The sequence below is a fragment of the Urocampus carinirostris genome, chromosome 16 (genome assembly GCF_059441175.1).
Source record: "Urocampus carinirostris isolate Australia breed hairy pipefish chromosome 16, RoL_Ucar_1.0, whole genome shotgun sequence".
In the NCBI taxonomy this organism is placed as follows: domain Eukaryota; kingdom Metazoa; phylum Chordata; class Actinopteri; order Syngnathiformes; family Syngnathidae; genus Urocampus; species Urocampus carinirostris.
Window position 1 is genome coordinate 5,635,854 of NC_142364.1, and position 18,436 is coordinate 5,654,289.

At 40.0% G+C, this 18,436-nt stretch overlaps 1 protein-coding gene across 1 annotated transcript; it reads right to left on the reverse strand.

Annotated features, from left to right (window-relative positions):
* Positions 1 to 204: 204 nt before the first annotated feature.
* bspry (B-box and SPRY domain containing) lies at positions 205 to 16,225 on the reverse strand. The gene is made up of 6 exons (XM_088355973.1): positions 15,853 to 16,225; positions 12,139 to 12,237; positions 7,120 to 7,350; positions 7,012 to 7,037; positions 3,836 to 3,960; positions 205 to 2,567 (listed from the first exon to the last, which is right to left on the reverse strand). The coding sequence occupies exons 1-6, from the start codon at positions 16,162 to 16,164 to the stop codon at positions 2,032 to 2,034; spliced, it is 1,329 nt and encodes a 442-aa protein (XP_088212099.1). The 5' UTR covers positions 16,165 to 16,225; the 3' UTR covers positions 205 to 2,031.
* Between the last annotated feature and the right edge of the window lie 2,211 nt (positions 16,226 to 18,436).

Consider the following 18,436-nt stretch of genomic DNA (forward strand, 5'->3'; position numbering starts at 1 on the left):
CGGGAAAAAAAACAGATCAGTAGCCGGGACGGGGGAGCAAAAATCATGGTTGAGATCAGAAAAGGGGTCGGAGCCGGGAAACAGACGGGAATCAGAACAGGAGAGTCAGGGTCTTAAAGCTTGCCTAGCGTAAGCTGAGGTTTGCAGACGGACTGACAACCGGTGACAGGCTCAGGTGCCTCGCATCAGGAATCATGACACAAACACGGTAATCATTCTATTTATTTTCTAGAAATAAAACACAACATTTATGAAAATAAACAGTCTTGGCATTAGCTGGATTTAAAAAAGATTGAAATTTGTAGTACATAATAAAAGCAATTAAAACCTTCTCTTCAATTTAAAGCTACACTGATGTTAATCCACCTCATATTCATCATAATTATACATCCAGAGCCATTTTTGTTAAAAATGATAGAAAAACAGGTATTCTAGTCTCACCAATCCTCACAAATGACACCAAATTGCTAACTACGGGAAACCACACAGGACAAAATACATTAATTACGGAAAAAATATCCTCTTATTCTAATCCGTTTAAAGATTAAATATAGACATGAAATTATTTTGACAACAATTGCAGCGCATTTTTCTAGATATATGTTATTTTGGTCGAGATGATTTTCATGAAAACCACAAATCTCCCAGGTCAACAATCAGTGGTGCTTTCAGGGACCAGACACACAGTGGGAAATTTGACATTCATTACAGTCTTTTGCTCTGAATAGCTGCAGATTACCGGGATGACATTCATGTACATACAATAGACCTCGGGATACAGCATCCCCCGTTTTACAATGTTTTCACTTGTGGGAAAATGCTTTATGGCCCCTGTTTACAGCATTTCCCCCACTATACGGCATTAACAACTTCACAGTGTTCATCTGGTTGTAGATTTACCGCTCTAAAATGCCTTTTTGCTATTGGCTGAGATCATATAAAATGCTGGTCTGCTATTGGTTTGTGTCACGGCAATATAAAACTACTGATATGCTATTGGCTGAACTACCTCCCACAATGCCTTTCTCTTCATTCATTTCAGATGTACATCGACGATACAATACAATGGTTTTTATACTGTATTCATAAACTTTGGGTCTCAAGGATTGCAGTGATACTAAAGTGAAAAGAAAAAAAACTGATAACAATGGAAAAAGAGTTTGGAATCCTTAAATAATATGAAGAAGTCATACGAGTGGATCCCCTCTCGAAGTTGCATGGCAGTAACCAATCAGCGATCGGGAATTTCCTTTGATTAAAATAATTTGTTGGAATTGCAAACTCCGAACATAATACCCACATTAAGGTTTTATCATGAAATACACTAATAATTTTTTTCCCTCGTTGTAATCTTTTTGCTTTTATTTATATCCTTCCCGTCGACTTTCTGTTTCCTCCATTGTCTAACATCTCTGGTACTGTGAATAAAAATGGTTTGATAATGAGATTACCGCATGTGTTAACAATGCCCAACAAAATTTTCACTTTCCTATCTTAATTTTACCCTCAGTGATCTAGAGGAAAGGATGGGGGGGGGGGCGTGATTTAATGTGCGTGCTAGCGGTTTTCTTTCATTCTAGGATGAAAATGTTGAAAGTAAGAAAAGGACTGTTTCAAATACAGCACAAATGCCAACCCAAACCCCCCCCAAAAAGGAAGAGTTTATTCGAGCGCATCTAAGAATTTCCCATACTTGCACTAACAACAGAAAGACCTTGACAGAGGCTGCAATAATATTTCAGCCAGAAGATGGCATCAACGAGTAGTTCTGATCAGGGGATGGTGTGATTGTGCAGTACTTTGAGACATTTTGTCATTAAGGGCTATACAAATAAATGTGACTTGACTTCATTAGAATATATAAGTTACATCTTTAAGTAGACACAAAAAAAAAACACTTTTGTTTTAAAATTAAAAATCGCATCGAAATTGCGTTAATTTCTAAAATTGAGCCGCTCTACTTCACACCTTAGAAAGTATCACCGTCGTATCCTGGGGATCTACTGTACATTTTCATATTCTCAGGTGGTGTCAGTGTACTATGGTAATACTCCGATCAGTCACAGCGAACGCCGGCAGCAGAGGACCGCTAAAGTGATGAGTGACACAATGTAAAATGGCGGCGGACTCAGGTTCATAAAAAAGCAACGTGTGACTGAGCCAATCCAGTAAGACGCCAACACACTGCGGTCGTGTCGCCAACCGAAGCAGCGTTTTCTCCCCGGCGTGCCAGAAAGAATACTCGCCGTCGTAGTGGGACAGCACCCAGGATTGCAGGTTGTGCCCCAACCGGGCCTCGTCCCCGGAACCTTTGCGCTGCAGGCCCGCGTAGCAGACGCCCACCTTGAAGGCGGCGCTCCCGCCCACCTCGACGACCCAAGCGCGGGTGCCGGACGAGACGGGAACGGAACCCAGCGCGTTGGGCCAGCAGTCGAATCGCGCCGGCTCGTAGGGCGTTAAATGGCGAGGCTTCTTGTGGAGGAAGGTCAGGGTGCGGCCGTCCTCAGAAATGGACAGGACAGGGTTGGAGGTGCGCTCGTCCAACTTTAAACCGGTCAGGGTGTAGGCTGCAAAAGAGACAAAGTCGTCTTACAGTGTTGGGACTGAAGGACTTTATACATTTGACTATAAAGGATTTTATACGATTGAATACAGGTTACATTTATTGAGTGCAATGAAGATTTTCACCGAGTAGGCTTAAGTTCAATGACAGGTCAGGCTGGTCCAAATGCAGAATATTTTGACTAGGGAATTTTGATAACATGACTCTGACGGAGGACGGCAGGCGATGACGAAAGGCTCAGTTATTGAGTTGGGAAGGTGTGGATGAAAAAGTATTACGTTCTAAAATGTACAAATTAGAAAATATTGAATCATAACATTTCCAAGTGATAGATTTTAAAGAATATTAATGAATTGGTATTTGTCACAGTTGCCATGGCACCCAATTGGCCCCGCCCGTGTGTCACGGTTGCCATGGCGGGAGTCTCACTTCCGCGTCTGAGCAACCTACTCCCCGCGACCAGCGATCTCCGGATCGTGTGTGCACTCCTTTCCCTTCTTCCCAGTAAAAATGTGAGAAACGTTACACGAGTGGGTCCTGTCTTCGTTCTGGTCCTGACAGTATTCTAAAAAAACAATTATGAAATGGCCTGTTGTTCTCAATGTTTTTTAAATTTCAAAAATGGATTTGTATTGAAGGATTTTATATATTCGACTATAAAGGATTTTATACAATTGAATACAAGTTACATTTATTGAGTGCAATGAAGACTTTCACCGAATAGGTTATAGTTCAATGACAGGTCGCGCTGTTCCGAATGCAGAATATTTTGTCTAGTTCTGTTGATGACAGGACACTGACGGAGGACGGCAGGCGATGTTTTGAGAACAAGGCCCTGATGATGTAGAAACGCTCGGTGTTGTTTTTGAGTTTTCCAGACAGCGCGACACCCAGGTTGGGCTTCATTGGGACGCCCATGGGAGGAGTCGGCAACCTATCTTGCGGAAAGACGTGGGCCGAGAGAAAAAGGCTACAGGACTTCAGAGAAAGCTCGAAAGAGACTCAGATGACACTAATTTGACTAATTCGGCCATTTTCGATGGAGTACACTTAGTTAAATTGTTAAAGAAATTAAATCTGCCCCTGTGTGAAAATGTTTTCCATCAAGAAACGAGCACGCATTGTTGGGTGAATGTAGTTTGTGTTTGTTAATGGCGTCTGATAACTCATTCGAACGATTTGGTAAACGATACATTTTAATATTTAAAACTTAACAGTATGTATTTTGGGCTTCTTGGGCTTCCGTAGGAACGGCTAAAATGTCCGACTGACCGTTTGGCTTGTGCAGGATGGCGGTGGCCCACATCCCCCTCAGCAGCGGACTGTCGCTGCATCCAGGCTTCATGTTGAGTTGTTCCGTATCGCAAGGCTGGCCCACTCCTTCCGATTCTTCCACTCTGAAACGCATTTTTGCAACTTGTGAAAAGACTTTGTGTGGCATCCCGTCATAATGGTGAGGATGGACCTTTACGTGTCATTAGCGAACGAAACGGCTTTATGAGACGGCTCTTTAAAGTGAACGATAAGAGCCGGCTCCACAACAATCAGGAGGCGAAAACACTCGCACTTTCTCTTGATCCCGCTGTATGTCTTTCTTTCTCTTTCTCTTGCTTTGTCTCTCTTTTAGTTTCTCTCTTTCTTTCTATCTCTCTCTCTCTCTCTATCTCTCTCTGCCATGCTGTCCATTTCTCTCTCTAACTCCTGTCTTTCTCTCGCTCTCTTTCTCTATATTGTTCTCTGCCTAGGTCTGCATCCCTCTTTCTCTCTTTAGCGCTCTCTCTCTCTCTATCTCTTTCCTTTTATTTTTTCTAATTATCCATCATTACCTCTCTTTCTTTCTCTCTATATTCTTCTATCTCTCCTATCTCTGTTGCCTTCTCTTTTTAATTATGTCTCTCTTTCTTTCTCTCTTTAGCGCTCTCTTTCTCTCTCTCTTTCCTTTTATTTTTTTCTCATTATCCATCATTACCTCTCTTTCTTTCTCTCTACATTCTTCTATCTCTCCTATCTCTGTTGCCTTCTCTTTTTAATTATGTCTCGCTTTCTTTCTCTTACTCTCTCTCTCTCATTCGGTCCCTCTTTCTGTACCTCTCTCTTTTTCTGTATTCCTCCCTTTTTTCATTCTGTCTCTCTTTCTGTACCACGTTCTCTCTTTCTTTTCTTCCCTCTCATTATTTTTCTCTTTCGTTCAGTTGACTTTCTATCGCTTTTTCTCTCTATTTTTCTGTCTTCATCTCTCGTTTTGCTTTCTATTTCTCCGAATTAATCTCGTTCTTTCTTTCTTTCTATTTTTCTTTCTATCCGTCTGTCTGTAGTTCTGCACATATAAATTTGACTTCTTTCTTTCTGTCTGTGTCTGTCTGTACATATAAACTTGACTTCTTTCGTTCTTTCTTTTGTTCTTTCTCTCTTTCGTTCTTTCTCTCTTTCTCACTATTGTGCTCCTTTTTCTCTATATCTTTCTCTCTCCATCTCTTTCAAAGGCGCTCATGACCATTCAATAAGAATGGCTGTCATGAACTGGAACAGGATAAGGACCCAAATGCGTGACGTTTCTCACACAAGCCTTTTATTTTACGGGAAATGGGGAGTCATGCACGGAAGGCAGCAGTCTGGCGAGGAATGATAGGAAGCCGGAGGCCGACGAATTCGATACCAATTACCCGAGCAGATATCGGACAGATGGGATCGATACCGGACAGGATGGGACAGACAGGACAGATATCAAAACAGGATATCGAAAATAAACAGGACAAGCTAAACCGGAACGAAACTGGAAACCGATGTTAAACAACGGGACGGACATGATTGATATCAAAACAGGATATCGAAATTAAACAGGACAAATTAAACGGGAACAATACCAGACAGGAAATACCAACAGGAAATAGGACAGAGTCAAAACCCACGTCTTGCGGGGCAGAGGTTTGTCCACGGACTGACAAAGGAAGAGTGAGAGCACTGAGCTTAAATAGACGGAAAGCCATCCTGTCAACGAGCCGCAGCTGGCGCCACATGGGCGGGGCCAATTGGGCACCATGGCAACCGTGACAGTGGCATCATTTCTGTGTTGTTTACATTATATGAAAATTTGACAGTTTAAATTACATCAATTCAATCTTGTGCAATAGAGGCAAAAATGAATTAATTTGGTTCCTATTGCTTCATAATTATTGGTGGTATATCGTTAAAAACAAACAAATTAAAGAAACGTTAGGGAGCCAAAAGAGCTGGATCTTTTCAGTGAGCTGAGCCAAAAGAGACGGACGGTTCTCCAAAACGTGGAAACACGCTGGGATGTTTTGAGTCCACGTGGGGAGTCTCTGGCCCGCCCATGGGAGGAGTCAGCATGCCCATGGGAGAAGCCGACACTCCAGCTTGGGAAAAAGGCGTTGGCCGGGAAAAAGGAGAGAAGATCGAGGAACAAGAGAGAGAGAGGCTCGACGAAGAGCGACACTTATTCGGCTAATTCGATGGAATTCACTTAGTTCATCCATCCATCCATCCACCCATTATCTGCACCGCTTATCCTCAGTAGGGTCGCGGGGGTGCTGGAGCCCATCCCCAGCTATCTTCGGGCAGTGGGCAGGGGACACCCTGAACTGGTTGCCAGCCAGTTGCAGGGCACACAGTGACAGACAATTCGCTCGCTCAATCACACCTAGGGACAATTTTGACCGGCCAATTAACCTGACATGCATGGTTTTTTTTGGAATGTGGGAGGACACCGGAGTGCCCGGAGGAAACCCACGCAAGCATGGGGAGAACATGCAAACTCCACAAAGGAGGTTTGATCTCTCGACCTCAGAACTGTGCCGCACATGCACTAACCACTGTTCCGCCGTGCTGCCCTTAGTTCATTATTTAAGAAAATGAATCTGCCCCCGTATGGAAATGCCGGTTCAGGTCAAGCTGGTTCAAATGCCGAATATTTTGACTAGGAAATTTTGATAACAGGACTCTGACGGAGGACGGCAGGCGATGTTTTGAGAACAAAGCCCTGATGGCGTAGAAACGCTCGGTGTTGTTTTTGAGTTTTCCAGACATCGTGATGCCCAGGTTAGTCTTCATTGGCACGCCCACGGGAGGAGTCGGCAACCCATCTTGCGGAAAGACGTGGGCCGAGAGAAAAAGGCTAGAGGACTTCAGAGAAGGCTCGACAGAGACTCCGATGACACTTATTTGACTAATTCGGCCATTTTCGATACAGTACACTTTGTTAAATTGTTCATGAAATTAAATCTGCCCCTGTGTGAAAATCTCCGCTATTCTTGTTCATTTTTCCATAAAGAAATGAGCATGCATTGTTAGGCGAATGTAAGTTGTGTTCGGTTAATGGAGTCAGATAACTAATTCGAACAGTTTGGTAAACGATACATTTTTAATGTATTTAATTCCTAACAATGTTATTTCCTATCACCATGTTAATCCATATTCTCCTGTCTTACCTTTCAGCAATCTCCGGGATGCTCATCTAGATGTGGAGACAACCAAAAAACATGTTTTTTTCAATATATTTGGAATATTCTTTGGAATATTTCGATGATCGCCCTCACCGCCAGTTGAGCATCGGTCGCGTGTGTTAGGGTGTGCACCAGACGGGATCGCGTGCGGGCCAGGGTCTCCACGGCCTGGCCCCAGTGGGCCCTCTGGGTGAGGAGGCACTGCTCCACACGCTCCTGCTCCTGCTGGACCTCCTCCAGGAGGCGCTGCTCCTCCTCCTCCAGGGCCTCGCGGGCGGCGCTGACCCGGGCCAACACCCGTTCTCGGGCCGTACTCGCTGCCACCTTAATCGGTTACGGGCATGAACAAGGAGCACTTAGACAGGACAGAATTAAGTTGAGATTTCTCTGAAGATCCCTCCATGTTTAGAATTAACTCATAAACAGGGTTGGGTAGGGTTACTTTAACATTTTTTGGGGAGTATTTCTGTAGTAGTGTTTTTGTATTATAGTATAACTGTATAAGTATTTCTGGAGTATTTACTTTAGTAGTATATTTTGTTCCGTAGCAGTACTTTTGTAGTGTTCCTGTTTTAATATTTTTGTAGTCGTTCTATAGTATGTCTTTGTAGTATTCCTGTATTTTTTGGAGTATATCTGTAGTAGTGTTTTTGTATTATAGTATAACTGTATAAGTATGTTTGTAGTATTTAGAGTATTTTTTCCTTTTTTAGAATGAAAGCAAAGTAACATGAAGTCTCTGGTTACGATTGCTATAATATATATTTATCTTTATAGTATTTTTTAGTCGTAGTATTGTTGTATACACACAACGTGACAACGGGGACAAAGCTGGTTCCAATGCCCCTCCCTTTTTATTTTAAATGTGTAGTACTTTATTTACTTTTATATACAGGGTTGGGTAGGGTTACTTTAACTGGATTACTTTCAATGACTTTTGGATGACTCCAATACCAAATATGCTAATAAAAGACAAAAGAAAGTAAATATGAATCAAATGATGACTCACAACACGTGGTAAGCTTTCTCTCCTGGCTTTGATCTCTTTGATCTCCGGCAAAACGAACATCAAATGCGACAGAAACAAAATGAAAATCAATCCAAACAGCTTGCCGACATCATTTTTGCCGTTCCATGTATTCCATTACTCCCCAAGCCTGCACAAAATTTAGTCATTTTATTCATATTTAGTTTCTCATCTCATCTCATTAGCTGCACCGCTTATCCTCAGTAGGGTCGCGGGGGTGCTGGAGCCCATCCCAGCAATCATTGGGCAGTGGGCAGGGGACACCCTGAACTTGTCGTGTCCAGCATGGTCGCCGTGGCGACCGGCTGGCCCCGACCCCTGGGCACCAGCTGAAGCAGATCGCCTAATTTGCGCGTTTGCTTTTTAAAGGGGGGTTTGGGGTTTTGCGGGTGCTGGCTCATTGCATTTTCTGTCTGCATTTTCCGTTCTGTTTTGCACTGTCCTGTTTTGTTTGATTCGGAGGAAACCTGTGTTTTCACGTTTTGAGTAAAAGCCTGTTTTTGTTCTGTTTTGTCCCTGAGTTTTGGACGACTTTTATTTTGCTAAATAAATTTTTGATCGTCAACGCAATTGAGTTCTCCCTTCCTGCCTCCTGCTTCCTTTCTGGTCCGGTCCTTGTGACAGAACTGGTTGACAGCCAATCGCAGGGCACACAGGGACAGACAACTCATTTTGAGTTTCTTTTGTCTTTTATTAGCATATTTGGTATTGGAGTAATCCAAAAGTCATTGAAAGTAATCCAGTTAAAGTAACCCTACCCAACCCTGCTCATAAACTAACTAACAATCCAGTTAGAATATAGGAGGGATTGGCAACCAGTGGCTTTATGGCGCTCCCTAGTGGCTACCTGGCACTTTTTCAAAAATGTTTGATGATGAAAAATGTCCAGAACGGAGACAGGACCCACTTGCGTTACCTTTCTCTCAGTTTTATTAGAAGAAAGGAAAAGGTTGCACCCACGATCCGGTGATCGCTGGACGCAGGAAGCAGGTCGCTCTGAACGCGGAAGTGGGACTTCTGTGGAGAGCAGTGTTCCCTCTAAGCTCCGCCAGTGCGCAATTGCGCACTGCTCGCAAATTCTCAGCGCACAAGAAAATCGAGCCAGCGTACAAAAATGAGGGCTCAAAATGACTAATTAAGATGCGACTTAAGTCAAAGTTACAGTACATGAAGGTAAAAATACACGGGTTCCCCTGACGTTGTGTCCTAAATGCGGTATTTTGAAGTCGGGTCGAAGTAGACCTAAGTTGAGTAAAGTTAGTAGAGTTTTTCGAGAACCGGCTTCTTCGGCTCGGCTCACTAAAAGGAACCGGCTCTTTCGGGTCCTAAACGGCTCTTCAGGTTGTTTTTGCTTCTTTAATCCCAACATGACCAAATACGATGTAAAATTAGGCACAAAATAACCTAAAGGAAGGGAATGTAGGAAAAAAGTAACTAGAGAACAAAAAGAAAAAAGTAACAGCTCGGAAAAAAATAAACACAATGAGATTTGTTTTAAAGGAATTTTTTAAAAAGTAGAAGAAAAAACACGGAAAAAAGAAGAAAGTTTGTGTTGCATTCAAATAATTTCCAATTATATCAAGTGAATCTTGTTGCTTCCCCTAAAAAATGTGATTAAGTACAGTTCTGTATCTTACAACCGACTAAATAAGCCCCCAAAAATGTTTATATTATGCGACAAAATATATCAGGAAATAAAAAGAAACGGATATCTTGTGAAAGAATTGTAAAAACAAACGACGTTTGTAGGCCGTACAACCTTTGCAATCGTACATGAGTCAATTCATTCAAAAGAGAAAAAATCATTTTGCATTGCCGGAAACTCAGCAACATGTAACTCGATGTCAAGTTTTGGACATGTTTGTTAATGATTTAGTTGCCACACTTGGGATTACCGTTGCTCACTGTTGTTTCAAGCGTTGCTCACCGACTTTGTGTGAACGCTCAGACCCGTAAGGAAAATTACAGGGAACATTGGTGGAGAGCTATGGCGGTGTCGGGAACGAGAAAAAACGGGTCAGTAGCGGGGCAGGAGAGCAAAAACCGTATAAATAAATATTCAGTGAGTGAGTGAGTGAGTGAGTGAGTGAGTGAGTGATAACCAGTCAACAATCCAACCTAACTAACTAATTATCTATGTGAAATTAATTATTCCCTTCTGCCTAATATTTATAAATAGTGAGTGAGTGAGTGAGTGAGTGAGTGAGTGAGTGAGTGAGTGAGTGAGTGAGTGAAAACCAACCAGTATTCCTACTTACCCACCTACCTATCTACCTAACATTAGTAAGTGAGTGAGTGAAAACCAGTCAGCATTCCAACCTACCAAAACTAACTAACTAACACAATGTACAATTAATTATTCCCTTCTGCCTAATATTTATAGTGAGTGAGTGAGTGAGTGAGTGAGTGAGTGAGTGAGTGAGTGAGTGAGTGAGTGAAAACCAGCCAACATTCCTACTTACCCAACTACCTACCTACCTACCTACCTACCTAACAAACACTAGTGAGTGAGTGAGTGAGTGAGTGAGTGAGTGAAAGCCAGTCAGCACTCCAACCTACCAAAACTAACTAACTAACTTCCTTACTAACACAATGTACAATTAATTATTCCCTTCTGCCTAATATTTATAAATAGTGAGTGAGTGAGTGAGTGAGTGAGTAAAACCAGTCAACAATCCAACCTAACTAACTAACTAACTATGTGAAATTAATTATTCCCTTCTGCCTAATATTTATAAATAGTGAGTGAGTGAGTGAGTGAGTGAAAACCAGCCAACATTCTTACTTACCCAACTACCTACCTACCTAACAAACACTAGTGAGTGAGTGAGTGAGTGAGTGAGTGAAAGCCAGTCAGCACTCCAACCTACCAAACCTAACTAACTAACTAACTAACTCTAGTGAGTGAGTGAGTGAGTGAGTGAGTGAAAGCCAGTCAGCACTCCAACCTACCAAAACTAACTAACTAACTAACTAACTAACTAACTAACTAACTAACTAACTCGAGTGAGTGAGTGAGTGAGTGAGTGAGTGAGTGAGTGAGTGAGTGAGTGAGTGAGTGAAAGCCAGTCAGCACTTCAACCTACCAAAACTAACTAACTAACTTCCTAACTAACACAATGTACAATTAATTATTCCCTTCTGCCTAATATTTATAAATAGTGAGTGAGTGAGTGAGTGAGTGAGTGAGTGAGTAAAACCAGTCAACAATCCAACCTAACTAACTAACTAACTATGTGAAATTAATTATTCCCTTCTGCCTAATATTTATAAATAGTGAGTGAGTGAGTGAGTGAGTGAAAACCAGCCAACATTCTTACTTACCCAACTACCTACCTACCTAACAAACACTAGTGAGTGAGTGAGTGAGTGAGTGAGTGAGTGAGTGAGTGAGTGAAAGCCAGTCAGCACTCCAACCTACCAAACCTAACTAACTAACTAACTAACTAACTCTAGTGAGTGAGTGAGTGAGTGAGTGAGTGAAAGCCAGTCAGCACTCCAACCTACCAAAACTAACTAACTAACTAACTAACTAACTCGAGTGAGTGAGTGAGTGAGTGAGTGAGTGAGTGAGTGAGTGAGTGAAAGCCAGTCAGCACTTCAACCTACCAAAACTAACTAACTAACTTCCTAACTAACACAATGTACAATTAATTATTCCCTTCTGCCTAATATTTATAAATAGTGAGTGAGTGAGTGAGTGAGTGAGTGAGTGAGTGAGTGAGTGAGTGAGTGAGTAAAACCAGTCAACAATCCAACCTAACTAACTAACTAACTAACTAACTATGTGAAATTAATTATTCCCTTCTGCCTAATATTTATAAATAGTGAGTGAGTGAGTGAAAACCAGCCAACATTCCTACTTACCCAACTACCTACCTACCTACCTAACAAACACTAGTGAGTGAGTGAGTGAGTGTAAGCCAGTCAGCACTCCAACCTACCAAACCTAACTAACTAACTAACTAACTCTAGTGAGTGAGTGAGTGAGTGAGTGAGCGAGCGAGCGAGCGTATGAGCGCATGAGCGAGTGAATCACAACCAGTCAGCATTCCTACCAACCTGACCGACTCACTAACTCCCACCTGAAGCGTTTGCTCTTTGGCCGTGAGCGTGCGCTCAATGAACCTTTCCATTTTCTGCGCCTGCAGCTGCATTTTCTCACAGGCGTCCACCAGTTGATTCTGTGGGGAAAGGGGTGGGGACCATCAATCATCTGTAAAATGGAAATCCGACCAGAAAATCCTGTCTCTTGATAGGGATTAAAACGGGAAAACAAAACCTAAAGAATCCTGATGGACACCCGTTGCGCTACTGTTCTGCATAAGTAAACAAACTCCGCACGATGCATTGACTGCCGGCCTCCTGGCTCGTTTGGTATGCGCGTACAGTCAATATCAAATCTTTTCACATTGTTTACGAAAGCATCGCAATGTGCGATATAAAGACACACCCAAATATGTAACGTATTTTCCGCACTATAAGGCGCACCTAAAAGCCTTTATTTTTTTCAAAAGCTGACCATGCGCCTTATAATACAGTGCGCCTTATTTATGGATCAATATTAATTCGTAAAGTCTTGCAACTAACTTGCAGCCGCCGACTAGATTTTCCCCTGAACGCCAAGTAGTCCGCGGTGTATGCTGGGATTTATTTACCGGCATTTCATTGGCTAACCAATGTGTCAATCATCATTTGAATCAATCACTATTGGCTAAACTTATTTGGAGGTAAAGGGGCGGATCCTTTTTATCATTTACAGGCTGGCATAGGCTTAAGCTGCAAAACAAAGCCTGCAATTGGACGAAAAAGATGTGTCAATCATCAGTTGAATCGATCACTATTGGCTAAAGTTATTCGGAGGTCAAGGGGCGGATCCTTTTTATCATTTACAGGCTGGCATAGGCTGAAGCGGCAAAACAAATCCTGCAATTGGCCAAAAAAGAATGTGTATAGCACGTGGTTGACGGCATACAGAAAGCATTTTTTACTATACTGTATTTGTAAATATTTTATTCTCCTGGATTTACTAAACTCACGGATATAAGAGGACCACGGCTGCACATTATTATGAACACAACGACTTCGGTGAGCTACTCTGGCTATATATATTATCCCTGTATCTTGTTTCAGACTGAACTCGATGTTTCTGTGATAAGCAGTGCAGATAATGGATGGAATGGAGTGTCTATTTTTAAATTAAACTCAATTCCAAGTGTTTATTGTCATATATACAGTAAAGTTGCGAGCGAAAAAGAAAATAAAAACTAAGGAATGGTTGGCATTTCTTGAATCCCAAGACTTTAATCTTCCGAATGATGGAACGAGGCATTTGAGTGACATCGTACGGACACCGCATCCGCACGTGTTCTCGACACGTATTTGCGTCTTTGCAAGCTTTGGGAATGTTAAGGGGGTTATAAGTTGGACTGAATTATCTGACTGTTTTGTCCACGTTCCCATTGTAGCGCCTTATAATCCGGTGCGCCTTATGTATGGAAAATATAGGACCAAAAACTATTTTTTCGGGGTGCGCCCTATAACCCGGTGCGCCTTATAGTGCGGAAAATACGGTAGTTTGAAACTGTATAAGCATGACTAATAAAATGAACAGTCAATCAATCGAAAATGTTGGGGCTCTATCCTTGTTTGCTCTTTACAAATGAAAATGAATATTTGTCACTTGTCCCTGTTACCTCCTGCCCCTCTTTTTTAAATGTAAATGCAAAAAAGATCGAAATGTTCATCATAAGGTGTTAAATTGCTTTCATTAAATAATTTAGATTGATAATCTTCTTTCTTAATATAAATGTATCATATTTTAAGTGTTTTTTTCATATTCATAATTTGTTTATTTTATTCTTTTATTGTACAAGATATTGTTATTTAATGATTTATTTCACTTATTTTTATTTAAAAAAAAATAGCAGGTGGTAGTATATGTGCCAATACTAGCCTTTTCAGAGTATTGCCACTTGCGATAGTAACCAAAACAAAAGTCAGTTGCCTTCTGGTTAAGCAATTCAATATTATTGTTTCTTTAAAGGTATTTCCTTAACAATATCAGTCATTCTTTCAGAGGAAGGGGACTTAATCTACTAATGGTTTTGGTCTGTGGTATCTGTATTGATAACTAGATAGGATTATATGTTTTATAGAAACAGATATTACTAATATACGGTAATATGTATCCATACATATATCAAACATATATACATACACATACATAGATACATGCATATTCACACACACACACATATACATATATATATATATATATATATATATATATATATATATATATATATATATATATATATATATATATATATATACATATACATATACATATGGGCAGCACGGCGGCGCAGTGGTTAGTGCGTGTGCGGCACAGTTCTGAGGTCGTGGGTTCAAATCCAGCTACCAGCCTTACTGTGCGGAGTTTGCATGTTCTCCCCGTGCTTGCGTGGGCACTCCGGTTTCCTCCCACATTCCAAAGACATGCATTTCAGGTGAATTGTCCCTAGGTGTGACTGAGCGAGTGAGTTGTCTGTCCCCGTGTGCCCTGCGATTGGCTGGCAACCGGTTCAGGGTGTCCCCTGCCCACTGCCCGGAGATGGCTGGCATGGGCTCCAGCCCTCCCGCGACCCTAATAAGGATAAGCGGTACAGCTAATGAGATGAGATTAATATATATATATATATATACATATATGCATACATATACACATGCATACATACATATACATACATATACACATACATACATACATACATATACACATACATACATATATATATATATATATATTTATAAACATGTACATATATATACACATATATATATATACACGCATGTATATATATATATATAGATATATATATATACACACATACATACATACATATATACATACATATATACATATATATATATATATATATATATATATACACACATACATACATATATACATATATATATATATATATATATATATACACACATACATACATATATACATATATATATATATATACACATACATATATATATATATATATATATATATATATATATATATACACATACATATATACATATATACATATATATATATATATATATATATATATATATATATATATATTATATATGCATATACACATACATATATACAGATATATACATACCTATATATTACGACATTTTTTCTGTTTGATTATTTATTTTAGTGAATTTAATGAAGTAATATTACAACAATAGCAAAGTAACAGTAATAACATAGTAACATACCTGTCAATGTAAAAACGGCTCACTTGCTTTGATGCATTATATTAAGAATGATTATGTTAAGAAGAAGTTAAGAAAAAAAGCAAGTATAAAAGGAGAGAATGAAAAAAGACAGGTTTGTGGTTGTCCCTTTAATCGGTATATTAGCAACAATAATTGAATGCAGAAAATGAATTCATAATTTGACTAAGAAAATGTATTATTCTACTTAATTCTATTTGCATGTATTTTTTCCTTTTACAGTGAACGTCCAAGATACTTCATTTTTGAACTTTTTTTATAATAAACCTCATTCATGTCGAGCAACTCGGTGTCTCAAAGCAAAATGTTAATTAACAATATATAAGATATAACGAAACACATGTACAATATAAACATGTTAAAATACATAAATAAACACGTTTGAAAAAAAAAATATGGTGTAAGATTTTTGTATTTTGTAAGGGAAAATGCGACAGTTTGTAAGGGCATGGAGCCCTGGAGCGCGACAGGTATGCAAGACTCACCCGGACCGCGGTGACTCTGTCGGCCAAGGGGGTCACCGAGTGTCCGCGGCAGGGTCCTTCCACGGCACAGCTTCCGCAAATGAGTTTAGAATCGGTCCCGCAGAACCAATCCAGCGCGCACTCATGCTCCACGCAAATCTCGCTCTCCGTGGAGAAAATCCCGGACTCCGTGTCGGAGGCGGTGGCCATGGCGGCGGCAGGTGCCGCGTCGGTCGCGGGCAAGAAGGGCTCCCCCGCCAGGGTTATTTCCTCACCTTTCGAGGTTTTCTTGCCGTCTTTCGTGGCAGGGATGTCGGTCGATTCCTCGGTCATCGTGACAGGTGCGCCGGAGGGACTCAGGTGAGTCTGCCTTGTTCTACAGGTATTGCAGGTGAGCGCTACCCGGAAGTACTTGGACACTTGTCAGCGCTGTCGTGTTTGCAGAGCTAACATGAGGGCAATGTACGGTAATCCCTCAGTTATCGCGGTTAATGGGGACCAAAACCACCCGCGAAAAGTGAAAATCCGCGAAGTAGCGACACTCCTTCAAAAATGCTTGAAAAAAAATTATTATTATTTTTAAATGATTTTATTTTATTATTATTATTTTTTAGACCTGCGAAGCTCTGAACCCGCGAACGTGGAACCACGAAGTAGCAACGCCCCTTCAAAAATGCTTAATTTAAAAAAAAATTTTTTTTATCTTTTTATTTTTTATTATTATTATTTTTTAGACCTGTGAAGTTCTGAACCCGCGAACCTGGAACCACAAATTAGCGACGCCCCTTCAAAAATGCTTAAAAAAAGTAGTATTATTTTTTTTTAATTATTTTATTTTAAGTAGCAATGCCCCTTCAAAAATGCTAAAAAAAAAAAAAAGACATTATATTTAGTATGGAATATTTGTGTATGTTTTGCAGGGGACCCCTGAATATCACATAAAATATCAGTTAAAATATTCACAGATCCACAAAAAATTAATTTGTAAAATACGAAACAATTTTAGCTTTTTACACACTGGACAGATTTTAGGTCAAACAACAAAACAAAATCTCTGAAAATGCAAAACTTTGAAATATAAATTCAAAATATTAACAATTTTGTGCTATTACTAATCCACACCAAAAATTGAGGCTGCATGTGCATTGTTAAAACAGAATGGCAGAATTCCTGTCAGTTTATAGCAGCCCATTACCACAAAAAGATCGTAAATTATTAATAGGACCAGCTCAAAATAGCACAAAGTATGTTTTATCAGCAAGATGGCAACTTTATTTTAGTCATCAAAGTCAAAAACAAAAAAACGCTGCGCTGGATTTCTTCCTTAAAGGTACTGGAAAATGTGAACATTTTCCTTGAAAGTGCTTGAAAAGTATTTGAATTTTTGTTACTATGTTATTACCAGGTTAATTATTGGAAGTAGAAAGAGGAGAAAAGAGAAAAAGGGAGAGAAATAAGAAAAAGAGAAAGAAGAAAGAGAGAGAGGAAAAGAGAAAGAGATCAAGAAGAAAGTAAGAGAGGTGAGAGAAAGAGAATAACAGGAAGATAAAGTGAGAGGAAAAGTGAGAAAAAGTACAAAAGAAAGAAAGAAGGAAAGAAAGAAAGAAGGAAAGAAAGAAAGAAAGAAAGAAAGAAAGAAAGAAAGAAAGAAAGAAAGACGGAAAGAATGACGGAAATAAACACGGAAATAAAGAAACAAAGAAAGATGGAAATAAAGACAGAAACAAAGAAACAAAGAAAGACGGAAAGAAAGAAAGAAAGAAAGAAAGAAAGAAAGAAAGAAAGAAAGAAAGAAAGAAAGAAAGACGGAAATAAAGACAGAAAGAATGACGGAAATAAACACAGAAATAAAGAAACAAAGAAAGATGGAAATAAAGACAGAAACAAAGAAAGACGGAAAGAAAGAAAGAAAGAAAGAAAGAAAGAAAGAAAGAAAGAAAGAAAGAAAGAAAGAAATACAAATCCAGAGAGTTAAAAAAAAGAGAAAGTACGATAAAAAGACAGAGAAAGACAGAAAGAGGAAGAGACAGAAAATGGGAAAGAAAGAGTGGGAGAGAGAAAGAGAAATAAATAAAGAGAAAAACAAAGAGAAAGAAAGAGAAAGATAGAACAAAAGCGAGAGATAAATAAAGAGTGAAAAAAAGAAAAAAAGAGAAAGAACAAGAAAGAAAGAGATAATAGAGAGAAGTAGGAAGCAGGGTTAAGTTGACTCAGTGAACCACATAAAAAAATCATCTTCCTAGAAAAATCACAGTGACGTGGCACTGGTGAGGTTTTTTCAGAACTGTCCTCACGGGGCACCTGGGAGCCCGCGAGCACCAGTTGGGAGACCCCTGATGTAGCCATTTAATGGACATATGTAGTCCACCAGAAAAAAACAACACGTCAGAGAAGCTTTTGAAGCACTACGTCATACATTATGACACCAATTAGAGCGTCAACGTTTACAAAAAATAAAATAAAATAAAAGGCAAATCCCACCCAGTCTTTCAGCCTTTCCCCGCGAAAACTGATGGGATCGGTCACGAGAGTGCTGACGTCATATAGAAATAGGCGGTCCCGAAGTTAGCTTTGCGTTCATTGGACATAAACCAGGAAGTGACTG